Raw genomic sequence first — 12,406 nt, forward strand, 5'->3', positions numbered from 1 at the left:
GTTAATAACTTCCATTCTTAGGAACTGTGAACATAGTACGATGGCGAGATGACGCATTAACGCGTACAAATCATCTATTATGGGAACATTCATACCTTAGGCTGCTGACTACAAGGTCAAATGTATTATCCCCAAAAGGTAGAAATTCTTCTTCAGCCATTACATTTATTGTCGGGACTTCAGACTCCACGCAGCGTTTCTACAAGATAAAAACATAAGGCTTTTTTTTTAAAAAAGTAAAAATAAAAAAAGTAGTTAAGATGGATGGCAACGGCAAGGTGACTTATGTACAACTGTGCAGCGGTCTATACTGGGCAACTTTGCAAGACACCAATATAATATAAAATAATCTAACAAGCTAATATAAATATACAAAAAGATTTGCAACACCCCTCTCTAGCGGTGATATCTATAGTTACTGAACCAAAGTCCTGTAAACCACCTTTTAACTGTGGCATCCCCAGCGCCACTTCTGACTAGTAGGTCTGGTGTGACAGTTGTTGCTGCATGGCGCAGGCACGATGATATGTCATAATATCATATTATTCAAAATGGAAAGTCAAGTTGAGAATTATAGCAAGGACCCCTCTTCACCATTGGGGATATTTTTTTTTTTATTTTGTTAAACTTAGATTGAAGTAATTGGGATTAAAAAAAAATTTTTTTTTGCAATGGAGTTTCATAAAATAAAAAAAGAAAAAAAATCTGCACAGATCACCTTCTAGTTTGTGTTATTCTTTTGCTGGCTACAAAATGAGTTAACTGAGAAATTGTCAGTTAGCTCATTATGACATCTGACGGTGAGTTTTTAATCCTTACTTGTCTTTTTCTGAGCTCCTCCCACAGGATACAACAAAATAGACTGGAGGAATCAAAGTCAGTAATAGCCAAACGGTGCTTTTTTTTTTTTTTTTTAAAAACCTAGTAGCAAAAATAATTTTTAAACCAAATACATGTATTTAAGTAGGAAAAAAAAAGTCCCCAAAAAGATAGACCACCTTAATCTTCCGAGTCTCCTTTAAGCCCTGGATATTGGACCTTAGGTGACTATTAAGTGGCAGATATTATAGGAGTATTTGTAGCTCAGATATTTCTGCCCTAAATATATGATGGCCATGGGTCTTGCATCTGGAAACACGGTGGTGTGAATCAAAAGTGGCTGGCCATGCGTCGCTCTCTCCGCTGCTTTCCATAGAAGCCATGTGCGGTCTGCACTGCCAGAAGTGCATGGTTGGGCCCATTTCCCACCACAGATGCAGGTCCCTATAAATCAGCCATTTACAAAACATCCTGGGTAACAAAGCTCATCTCCTACTCCGTTTAGCTCTTCTGCACGGTTAAGGACTCCGTGCAAGTAAGGGAATCTTAACGAGCATCTGCCACTTTCCATAAATTAGTCATTTCAGTTTACCTGGTCTAACAGCCGCTGTTCTCCTGAACATGGCTTTTTTTAGTTTTTGCTCCTGCGCCTCTCTGCTCTTGAGATATGGCCTCATCTTTCCTGTATATAAATCTACTCTTCTTAGCCAACTGGGCGTGGTCCTCAGTAAGACTCCAGAGTTAGCGTTGAGAGCCACACCCACCTGGCTAAAGAGACTAGTTTTACACCCACGAAAGAGATTACCATATCTCAGGAATGGAAAGGCACAGGAACAAAATAAAGACTATGCCAGATTCAGCAAAACAGCAGTATTTAGACCAGTTAAAAAAAATAAATTATAAAAATATTATTATTAATAATAATAACACACACACCTATCGCAAGTAACGGATGTTACGGATATATTAACCCCTTATCAGATGGACAGTCACTTGCTTTTTGTAATGATCAGTGCTTTGAGTATTGTTCATTGCGCTGACTCCTGGCACAGGGGCGGCTGTGGTTTTAGCACTGACCGGCGTTTTTGTTATTTTTATATAGCAGTTGTAAGGTTAGATCAAAAAGTGTGATGTCTCTCTTACCAGCGCCTCCTCGCACACGTCGGCTTGGACTAATCTTTCTACAGTTTCCTGCAAATAAAAGCAGAACAAGGCAATGAATTCACAAACCACGCAAGTCTTAAAATAAATAGCTCCTATAAATATAGTGTTGATAAGAACAGCCAACATAAGCAGAAAAATATACACCTTCCCATGTATCAGCCACACACGCAGAGTTATTTTCCTTTCCCAATAGTCTATGGCATTATTCCAAGCAGCCGGCAGTATCTGAGGCCATACATCACATTATGAGTCAGCTTCGGTCATGTTTAGTACCCTCGTTCCTGCACACACATATTTTACTGTGGTAATAACATACAGATATCAGACATTATGTGCAAACAGAAGCCTAAAAACGTCCGCTCTCCGAGCAAAATTAAGAGACATACTGCAGCTATATAGACCCACATGGAAATTCCAATCCCGGTGCGTTGTGTAACTTTATTTCGGTGTGTGATATATTACTAGGTTTAGTGCCGGGGATGGAACAAGTGTGGATGCCTTCTGACAAGACTTAGAACCCAGCGTGGTGGTAAATATGTCCCAGAAAGCATCCGCCGAGGCATCAGTGCTTATTGATTGTCTGTCCTCACAGGTTCATCTCCAAGAACAGCATCAGTTAAAAGGTATTGTAGAAAGATAATTCTGCTGCGATGTCTATAAAAGGACAGGATTGTATTGGGCTAAAGTATTAAGGCCTAATGAGCCTGAAATTTAAGGTTGGATGGAAGTTAAAAATGGTTCTCCCAGGATAGAAAATAAAATGAAAAAGAAATCTTGAAATATTAGCAAGTCACCACTGTTGAACTAGGAAGGTAATTACTATAGTAAATTAAAGCAAATCTGTCGGTAGGATCAACCCCTCTAAGCCGTCTATATGGGCATGTAAGTCATAGGAAACCAAATAAAATGATACCTTGGTATCTGCAATCCGATGTCTTATTCCAGAGAAATCCACATCTATCTTACATGAAAAGGGGCGCTACCAGTATGAGACATGTAGATCAGGAGACTGTCAGTCATTACATGTCTCACACTGTTAACATCTCCTTTCATGTAAAATAACTTCTGGAGGCAGAGTCTCAGGGAGATCTGTGTCTGGCCCATAGATGTTAACACCTCATGTATATATTAACAAAAATATAGATTTCTCAGGAATAAGAGTAGGAATTAGTCCTACCAGTAATTCTATTTCAAGGAGTCCATCATGACAGCACACCAGGAGGTAGTCATCTTCTAGGGACAAAAAAAAAAAAAAAACCACACGAGGAGGTTAAAAGTCCCCCACACCCCCCCTTCAGTGTTTTACCAATTACCACATCAGGATGGATGCAACATAAAGTTATTGAATTCTCTCACACAAATGTTAACTGCACACAAGTACAAGGAATTCAGGGGAGGGAATGTAAGGGTGCTGCCATGATGGACTCTTGGAAATAAAATTAACAATAGGACCAATTCATCCTTTCCAGGATATCCCTTAATACATCACACCAGGAGACATACCAAATAAATGGATTTTAGGGTGGGACCACTGCCTTCCATAGGCTAACTGTAGGCCCAATAATACGTCCAGCTTGCAGTGTCTACAGAAGTTTCTTAGGCTAGACCAGGTTGCAGACCTACATATCTGGTCCACTGAGGCTCCTGCCCTCTCAGCCCAAAAAGTGGAGATTGCTCGCGTTGAATGTGCCTTAACATGCTCTGATGGAGTTGCCCTTTCTGATTCATAAACCAGGGAAATGATGGATGTGATCCAACTGGCTAATGTTGCTTTCTAGGACTTTTTTGCTTTGTTCTTGCCTGAGAACTGAATCTCATCTCCAAACTTCTGTAGCTTCAACTGACCAACGTAACATCCAGTGAATGAAATCTTTTACGTCTATTATTACTTGGGTGCTTGCAAAAAGAAGGTAGAATGATCCACTGGTTTAGGCTTACACTAGATACCACCTTAGGAAGAAATGATGGGTCAAGCTTAAGCACTATGCGATCTTCTAGAATACTAATATAGTGATCTCTCACTGATAGGGCTTCGATCTCTCCAACTATCTTTGCTGAGGTGACTGCCACCAAGAAACTAGTCTTTGTGTAAAGCAATTTGATGCTGATGTCTACCTGAGGCTCAAAGAGAGATCTACATAGAACATTTGGCACCAAGTTTAGGTCCCTCAGGGGCACTTACTTTCTAACTGTGGGCCTTAGTCTGCTGATTGCTTAAGAGAACCTAGCAAACCAGTGATGGTTTGCCAGAGGGTAGTACAAAAAGGCACTTAGAGCAGATATCTCGACTCGCAGCGTGCTAGGCCTTACACAGTTTTTGAATCCCAGCTGAAGAAATTCAGGGATGTTGGGAATGTCCAGGTGAGAAGAATCAGTAATGGATTCCCCAAAATGAGAGCAAAACTTCTAGATTTTAGAATAAATAGCAGAAGTTACTGGTTTTCTACTTGCTTGCATAGTTGTGATCACTCGATCCAACAGACTCTGCGATCAGCCTCTCAGGTTCAAGGCTGTCAGGCACAGTAGGTGTATATAGATGTAGCAGGAGACCTGGAGACAAAGTAATTCCTCTCTGCAAGGTAAGATGGATCCTCTAGAGCCATGTGATCTCATAATGGGAACCAACTTCTTTTTGGCCAGAAGGGCATGACCAGTTTTATTGTAGCCTGATATTCCTGGATTTTTATCAGAACCCATGAAATTAAAGGAAAAGGATGGAAAGCATACAGTAGAACTCTGTTCCATCTTTGAGACAAGGCATCCACCCATTCCAAGTGGTCCTCTGGAATTAGGGAGAAGAAATTTGCCACCTTCATGTTTTGTCCAGGTTGCAAACAGGTCTACTCGAGGGACACCCCAATGCTGGGTCAGTTGTTGAAACAATTCTCTGTTTAACCAGTACTTGGAGGACAATATAGTCTTTCTGCTGAGGAAGTCTGCAACATTGTTTTGGGAAACTTTTAGGTGGACTGCTGAAATAGAAAAGACAGATCTTTCAGTGGACAGAAAGGACTGTAAGGCCAGAGCCCGCAGAAGCTGCCCTTTCGGACTTCCTTGATGACAGACAAAGAAGATCGCTGTGACGTTGTCTGACAAGATTTCCACATGTCGGCCTTTCAGATGATCCTAGTACCTCTGAAGCGTCTGCCTTACCGCTTGTAGTTCTCTGTAGCTGGACCATCTTCAAATTTCTGGAGACCGTGTCCCCTCAAAGTATGGACCTATTTCGGCTCCCCAACCTAACAGTCTTGAGTCGGTAATAACCAAAACGCATGGTGAAAGAATCCATGGAAAACCCTTTTCCGGAGCTTTGTTAGAAACTTCCACCATTACAGTGAAGTCTTCAATCTTGTAGATATAATCATCTTCCTGTCAAGTCCAGATGGTTCTCTGATCAAGGCAGATAGAATTACTGTACTTCCTGCACAACTCTTGAAAGGCTTGGCTTCATTGCACAATTGGGATGCAGGAGGTCATCAATCCCCAAATCCTCATTGCATATCTGATTGATATGCTCTTGTTTCCCCTGGAAGGATCAAACTCTGTTTCTGACTTCTATTTTTAATCGGGGGCAGAAAGGATATTTTGAAATGGGAGTCGAGGAGCACGCCTAGAAACACCATGTGTCTGGCTCTAAGGGTGGTTTCACATTTGCGTTTAAGGCCGCAGCTAAGCCCCGCTCCCTGCCGTGCCAGCGCCAAACTCAACAGGTTGCAATTTGGTGTGCACGGAGCAGCGTCAAAAGGACGCTGCGGCCTTAAACGCAAATGTGAAACCACCCTCAATTGGATTTTTCGCAATTGATGAACCAGCCTAGATTTTTAGAGTGAAGATATCTCAATTATCATCTTTCAGACTGATACACAGAGTCTGCCACCAAGAGAAGATCGTCCAAGTATGAGACGATAATTATCCATTTTTTACCCTCAAAAAAGTCACAAACTCCGTTACTAGTTTTTTAAATATCTGAGGTGCTGAGGATAGGATCAACAGAAGGCATTGGAACTGGTAGGTTATTCTCTGATGTTCTAATGCAAATCTCAGGAACCCTTGGCAAATGAGATGGATTGCCACATGATTATATGCATCTTTTAGATCCAAGGTGCACATCACTGAATACTTTCTTATTAACGGTATAGTTGATTTTATAGTCTTCATTTTGAACTTTCTGTACCTGACCCACTGGTTTAAAGGCTTTAGATTTAAAATGGTAAGACACTTTCCTGAGGGTATCTCCGAGTGGGGAACGGGAACCATTGCGCCGGACGATATCAGATCTCTGATGTCCACCAAAAGTTTTTTTTAGGGAGGTTGGAGACTGAGCGGTGGTTAGATGAAGCTTTTCTGAAGGGGGCAGTGTAAATTCTATCCTGTATCCTTCCCCTACAGTCTGTAGAATACACCGATTCTCAGAGATAGCCTGCCAAACACCCATTAAGAATCAAAGCCTGCCTCCGACTTCCCTGGCGTCTAAGTCTTCCTGATACCCAGTTTAGTTCAGGCCTAACACTACCCCTATCTCCTTTGGGCTAACGCCACCTTCCAGTTTTACTTTTCTCTTTGAATTCTTGTCTCTGGGACTGGCGGGATCTACGAAAGGAATGATATTGCCTTGTCCTTTCTTCTGGTAAAATTTTTGTTATTGGAAGCCCTTTCTAGTATCCCATCCAACATGAACCCTGAACAGGATATGGAGCATAGTTTGCTTTTTGAATGACTATCCCCAGACCAGTTTTTAAAATCAGATGGCCAGCTTAGCAGAGTTAGAAAAAAAGTTTTTCAGGCTGTAAACCTCACCAACTCTGCCAAAGCATCTGCCATAAAGTCTATTGTCTTTTAGTATTGGAAGGAACTACAAAAAAAAAAACTTCCCTGGGTGTATTGGATTTGAACGGAGATGTTAATTCGTCAATTCACAAAAATATGGACCTGACTACAGAGGTGGCTATGTTAGCCCTGATGATAGCGGCTGATGCCTCCCAGGCTCTTAGCAACACCTCTGCCTTTCTATCCATAGAATTCCGGAGGCATGAAGAGTCTTCAAAAGAAACTGAGGTCTTCCTTTCCATTCTAGCAATAGGAATGTCAATTTTTTTGGATCTCTTCCCATACATTGACTTACTCTGGATCAAAGGAGAGACTGGCTCTTAAGTTTTTGGGAATGTCAAGCTTCTTTTCTGCATTTTCCCATTCCTCCAAGATAACTGCCTTGACATTGTATATTCTCAGTTCTCCAAACATCTAGTCTTGTATTGAGTGAGCTCTTTAAGTCTCCTCAACCTTCATGGTACTCTGTACTGCACGTAATAAAGCAGTGTCCTCAGATGAAAAATACTTTTTTCGCTCTTGTAAGGGAATTTGAGGCATAACCTATTCACCTTCCAAATCATGGTCAGAATAGTAAGAACATTCTTCCTAATCTGAGAATTAATTTCCCACCTCATCTGATCAGTTTGCGTGGGAACAAGACTGGAGACCTTTCTTTGTACTTCTTCCCTGATCATGGATTTCATGTTGACCATAAATGGGATTTGTTCCTCTTTTAGGATTTTCAGGAAGCAGTCCACACATAACTGCTTCTTATGAGTTTCTGGCAGTTTGGTGTTGCATGTCAAATCTTCTGGCTTTCTTCCTGAAGAACCAGACCCTTTGTCTTCCAGGTGCATGGCATGATCCCCATCCATAATCCCTTGCATTCCACGATGGAATGCACACTGCACTGACAGTGTGTTCCTCCCTGGAATGCACTAGCGCCGGCAGAGCGTCATGGATGCCTCTGTAAAACGGAAATGTGTTGGACATTGGAACGAACAGCACCGGATTTGAACCCTGGGGGAAGCCGAAGTGTGTTGCAGAGAGCCCTCCACATAGGGAAGCATAGCAAAAGGGAGGAGCTACTTCCCACTCTACTGACCTGGCTGAAGGACACCTACTCAGCAAGGTATCAGCCACAAGCCTCTTCACAGGCAAAAGGGAAGAGATGGATCCCATCCTCATGAGCTTGCCAAGTAAATCTTTGTGCTAATGCAGGTTCCCTCCCGCATCTGTCCTCCCAGAGACAGAGAAAGCACTGGGTGAAGTGGAGGTGGGGGGTTTATCTTGAGTGTTTAATGTCCTAGAGTATGAGAAGTACGACCTCCTGGTGTGTTCTCATAAGGGACGTATTGGAAATATCGGATCGCAGCTATCATTTTATTCAGTTTTCTATATCCTACATGCCCATATAGACAGCTTACAGGGGTTGATCCTACAGAGATTCCCTCTAGTGTACTATAGAAATTATGGTCCTAATTCACAGATTCCCTTTAAAACACACTGACAGAAACTTGTCCTTAAAAGTTTAATAGGACATGTGCCAGAGCCACCAGGTCTGCTGAGATAAGAAGAGGCTGCTCTCACTGCTGTCCACCTTTTCTGTATAATCTAATACTGGTGATACCAGCGGTGATGAGGTAAGAAGAGGCTGCTCCAACTGCTGTTCACCCTGTCTGTATGATCTAATACTGGAGATACCAGCAGTGCTCAGGTAAGCAGAGGTCGGTCACACTGCTGTCCACCCTGTCTATATGATCTAATACTGGAGATACCAGCGATGCTGAGGTAAGAATAGGCTGCTCACGCTGCTGTCCACCTTGTCTGCAAGATCGAATACTGGAGATACCAGGGGTGCCAAGGTAAGAAGACTGCTTGTCCATCCTCTTTTTCCAATCTAATAGCAGAGGTAACTAATTATCCTGATTTAGAAATGTAATGACCGTGAACGTGCAACATTGTAACCACAGAAGTATCATCACCATAAATCCCAAGTAAAATAAAGAGGATCTGTGACCAAAATTAAAAATCCATACATTAAAACAGACACCTTGACCTGAAAGGACTGGTCTACTTACTTTCAAAATCAATTTTTGAATGGCTGTATCATTTTGAAAGTTTCCCTTTCTGATGTTAAAAATGATCATTTTATAAGTCAAGCTCCAGCTAAGCTCAATGTGCTTGTCTTAAAAGGGTACTCTAAAGTTTGAAAGTTACCCCCTATATCTGGGGAGAAAGAAAAAAGTTTGATCACTGCGTTCCCATGGATCCCAAGCTCTGGCAGAATGGAGCAGAGGCCAATTGTGCATACTGCTGCTCCATTTATGCTTAATGGAAGTACTAGAGATAATTTAGTGCTGCGGTTGGCTTATTTTTGACACTTCTATGGATAGGTGATACTTTTTGCTTAGAGATTTGAAGCAGTTTCAAATCTGCATGTCAGTTCTTTCAATGTTTTTTTACCCACAATATTGAATGGAAAAAAATAAATAAACGCACGCAAAATGTGCGTTTTTTTGCTTTTTTTTTTTTAAAAAAAAACAAAAAAAAAAAAACAGCATTTTCCCTACCAAGGGACAAGTTTTTCATTCAGAAATGTGCGCAAGAAATGCAAAACATGTGCACATACCCTTAAATGTAAATGTACGTTTTGTGGCATAAAGTATGATGAACTTGTTGGGAATGCAAGGCTTGGTCAAGTCTCTTCCTGGCTAAATTCCAACCAGTTTTTAGAAACTTTTCAGAACTGACCAGGACTGTGGTAAATACATTTTTTATTATGACTGTTCAAACCAAGCACAATCTTTTGGCGTGCGTTTGACATGCCTGAGCATTTCATTGCACCTTCCCAACTACTTGTTTTCCATCTATATCTGCCAGCATACCGGCTTCTATAAAGCCACAGCTGTCAAGTAAGAGGGTGTGAAGATGAGATGGAAAAGAAACAGATGGAAATGTGCATTGCTCTGTGTGGCCATGTCGAGGGTGTACCTAGCGCCTGGGCTTGGTTTGAACAGTCATTTTATACGGATAAGTTTTTCTACTACTGTATTTAAAAGAGGTCTGAGAAAATGTACAATAAAGATATTTTTAAGGGAAACTATGAAAGGAAAAAAGATTATTTTTGTTAACACAGCTTGCTTCAACACTCTAGAGCTCGTAGCCAGCGAGCAAACATTGAACGATGCTGCTTTTTCACGAATAAATGCCAAAAGCAATTTGATGTATGCAAAGGAGGCCAGCAGATGGTAAATGATATGCAATGGCTACGCATACGATTGGCACCATGGACAACCGGAGCTCTGAGGGAGCAGAGAAGTGACTGCAAATGTAAATCCAAAAAAATAAATAAATAATACAAGCAGTAAGATATAGATGCACTATAAAAAGTGTCCTGCTCCCAACATACCAGCCAGGTCTGCAAATGTGCAGCACGTTACCTGTTAGCCATGTTTTATAACCGCAATGCCAAAAAAAGGAAAATAAAGCCCAGCGGTGAAGCCATTTAGCATGAACGACAAGGGGGACTTGGCTTCTCCACTGGCAAACAAGATTTTATTAGAGAATGACTAGCGCAAAATAGATTCCAAGGGAGCGCAGAAACAGAAAAGAAGCGAGAACCTATCGAGTTGGAGGCAAGGGGATTTCTTTCCGCTTGTATTCGGGTGCAATTTGCCAGACAAGCCATGAATCTGCTCTGAACTGTGGAAGTGACTGCTGCGTCTCTTCTGTGGCAAACCGCGGCCCTTCATTTATAACATCCGTAAAAACGTCAAGTGTGTCTGCGAACAGCTTGTCTCCTGCATTTAGGGATGGAGTAGAGGACCCACAGCAGCCAGCGAGTGGGCGTACATCCATCGGACATCTGTGACAGAATCTGCAGCTAGATCAAGCAGAAATATTGATGTTAGTGGCCAGTAGGAGGCAGGGAGACACGCATGTCCGTCTTAAAGGGAATGTGTCTGGTGCTAGGTTTTATTACATAGAGATCTGTAGAAATTAAATTATGCATGTTGCCTTTCAAAAGTATCATAGTAATGAATAAAAAAAAAAAAAAAAACATTGGAAGCTCACGACTTCTCCCTGCACGGTTTGTACAGGCAGTGCGCTTTCGGGCAACTGAAAGGGTTACTATATGTGTTGTATCCACATGCAGCAAGCACATTCTGATGGGAAAAAAACAAAGCTGCAAATTTCATCCAATCTGCATCATCCTCATTCTGTTGGGGAAAAGGCAAAGATTTTTTTGTTCCTAGTGTGGACATTTTCAAGTTACCAGGCAAATCTGGGCCAAATCCATTTGTTGCACATCTTTGGCTATATGGCAAAATTGGGTGCAAAGCCCCCCGGCAGAGACCAAACCTTTAAGTAGAACGTCAAAAAATGGAGGCAGCACACCATTCAAAGTGAAAAAAGGAGAGCTTCTATTTAATAGCCCATCATGGCGACGTTTCAGTCCATTAGTGAGAACCTTTCTCAAGCATTTACATACATACATATATATATATATATACATACACATACATACATATATATACATACACATATATATATATATATATACACACACACACACACATACATACACACCACAAATAAGCACAGCCTTAAGGAGGGTGGTTAGAAGATATTCTGTTAAATCCATTGACTTCAGTGAGATCAGGAAGTCATCTAAAGACAACATCATATCAAAGCTCTTGGCTGATGATTGAGGATGAAACAATTGGTTTTTCTAGTTATTTTTTTTAGCTTTATTTAAATTCTGCACATGATTATTGGGATGGGCATTTTACATTAGTTGCTGTTAACAGCATTGAGAGAAATGCTTTAGTCCAGCCACATGGACCATAGACAGTAAGTCAAGGTCTGGCCTGTTAAATCTCTAGAGGTTTCTAAGCATTCTGTGACTGAAGCAGAGATTATTGAGCAGAGAGGGGGAGGAGGTGACCTGTGATGGTTATGTCGATTAGTAGTCAGTGAAATATTTCAGGATTTTTTTTTTTAATATAGTTAAATGAGGCAGAAAATAAGGACACCAATCTATACTAGATGGGTTATTAGAGGTGTACATGAAATCTTTGGCCTCATAGCAAAATTCCTAATTAGGCCCCACCTTACACCACAAAAAGTGAAGAAAAACAAACAAACAAAAGGAAGTACTCATGGAGTATGTATGGTCAGAGCACACAAGTGCATTCACAGATGTGCACGCCTCCCTACTTTTAAAGACAGGTAGAGGAATAGGTATTGCAGCACTGAAGTCTCAGTGTTCTCTCCCCTCACAATAACCATCCATGGTGTCTATAGACTATGATGTCACCAAAAAAGCCCCAGATACACAGTATTATGACCCTACAAATGCCCCCAAAAAGTGTGATGATGCCACAATACCTCCAGAATAGTATGAAGCCCCTTGTGACACCTACACAATACCCCTACAAGTGCTGTTGGAGATATATAAAAAACACATTTCCTTAGCCCCATTTGCCCAATGTGCTGTCCTGCTTTGTACAGCATGTGGACTGTGAAAAATGCATCATTTTCAGAAGTGTACACCTACTGCAAGAATACACTGAGACATGCTTCATCGGCGTACCTGCTGCGTGCCTGG

The 12,406-nt window shown here is 41.4% G+C and overlaps 1 protein-coding gene across 4 annotated transcripts in view; it reads right to left on the reverse strand.

The window, feature by feature from the left end:
• Positions 1–12,406, reverse strand: part of NDUFAF5 (NADH:ubiquinone oxidoreductase complex assembly factor 5) — a 65,618-nt gene that overhangs the window by 30,910 nt on the left and 22,302 nt on the right. For 3 of the 4 annotated variants that reach the window (XM_073553814.1, XM_073553815.1, XM_073553812.1), the window contains exons 4-5: positions 1,963–2,010; positions 96–199 (exon numbers count right to left, since the gene is read on the reverse strand). The exons of the other annotated variant lie outside the window; for it this stretch is intronic. In XM_073553814.1, the coding sequence (XP_073409915.1) occupies positions 96–160 (65 nt within the window). In that variant the 5' untranslated portion in view covers positions 161–199; positions 1,963–2,010. The remainder of the gene's footprint in view (positions 1–95; positions 200–1,962; positions 2,011–12,406) is intronic. 4 annotated transcript variants of the gene reach the window in all.

Source organism: Dendrobates tinctorius, unplaced genomic scaffold, assembly GCF_039654945.1.
Source record: "Dendrobates tinctorius isolate UK_male_01 unplaced genomic scaffold, ASM3965494v1 ptg000203l, whole genome shotgun sequence".
In the NCBI taxonomy this organism is placed as follows: domain Eukaryota; kingdom Metazoa; phylum Chordata; class Amphibia; order Anura; family Dendrobatidae; genus Dendrobates; species Dendrobates tinctorius.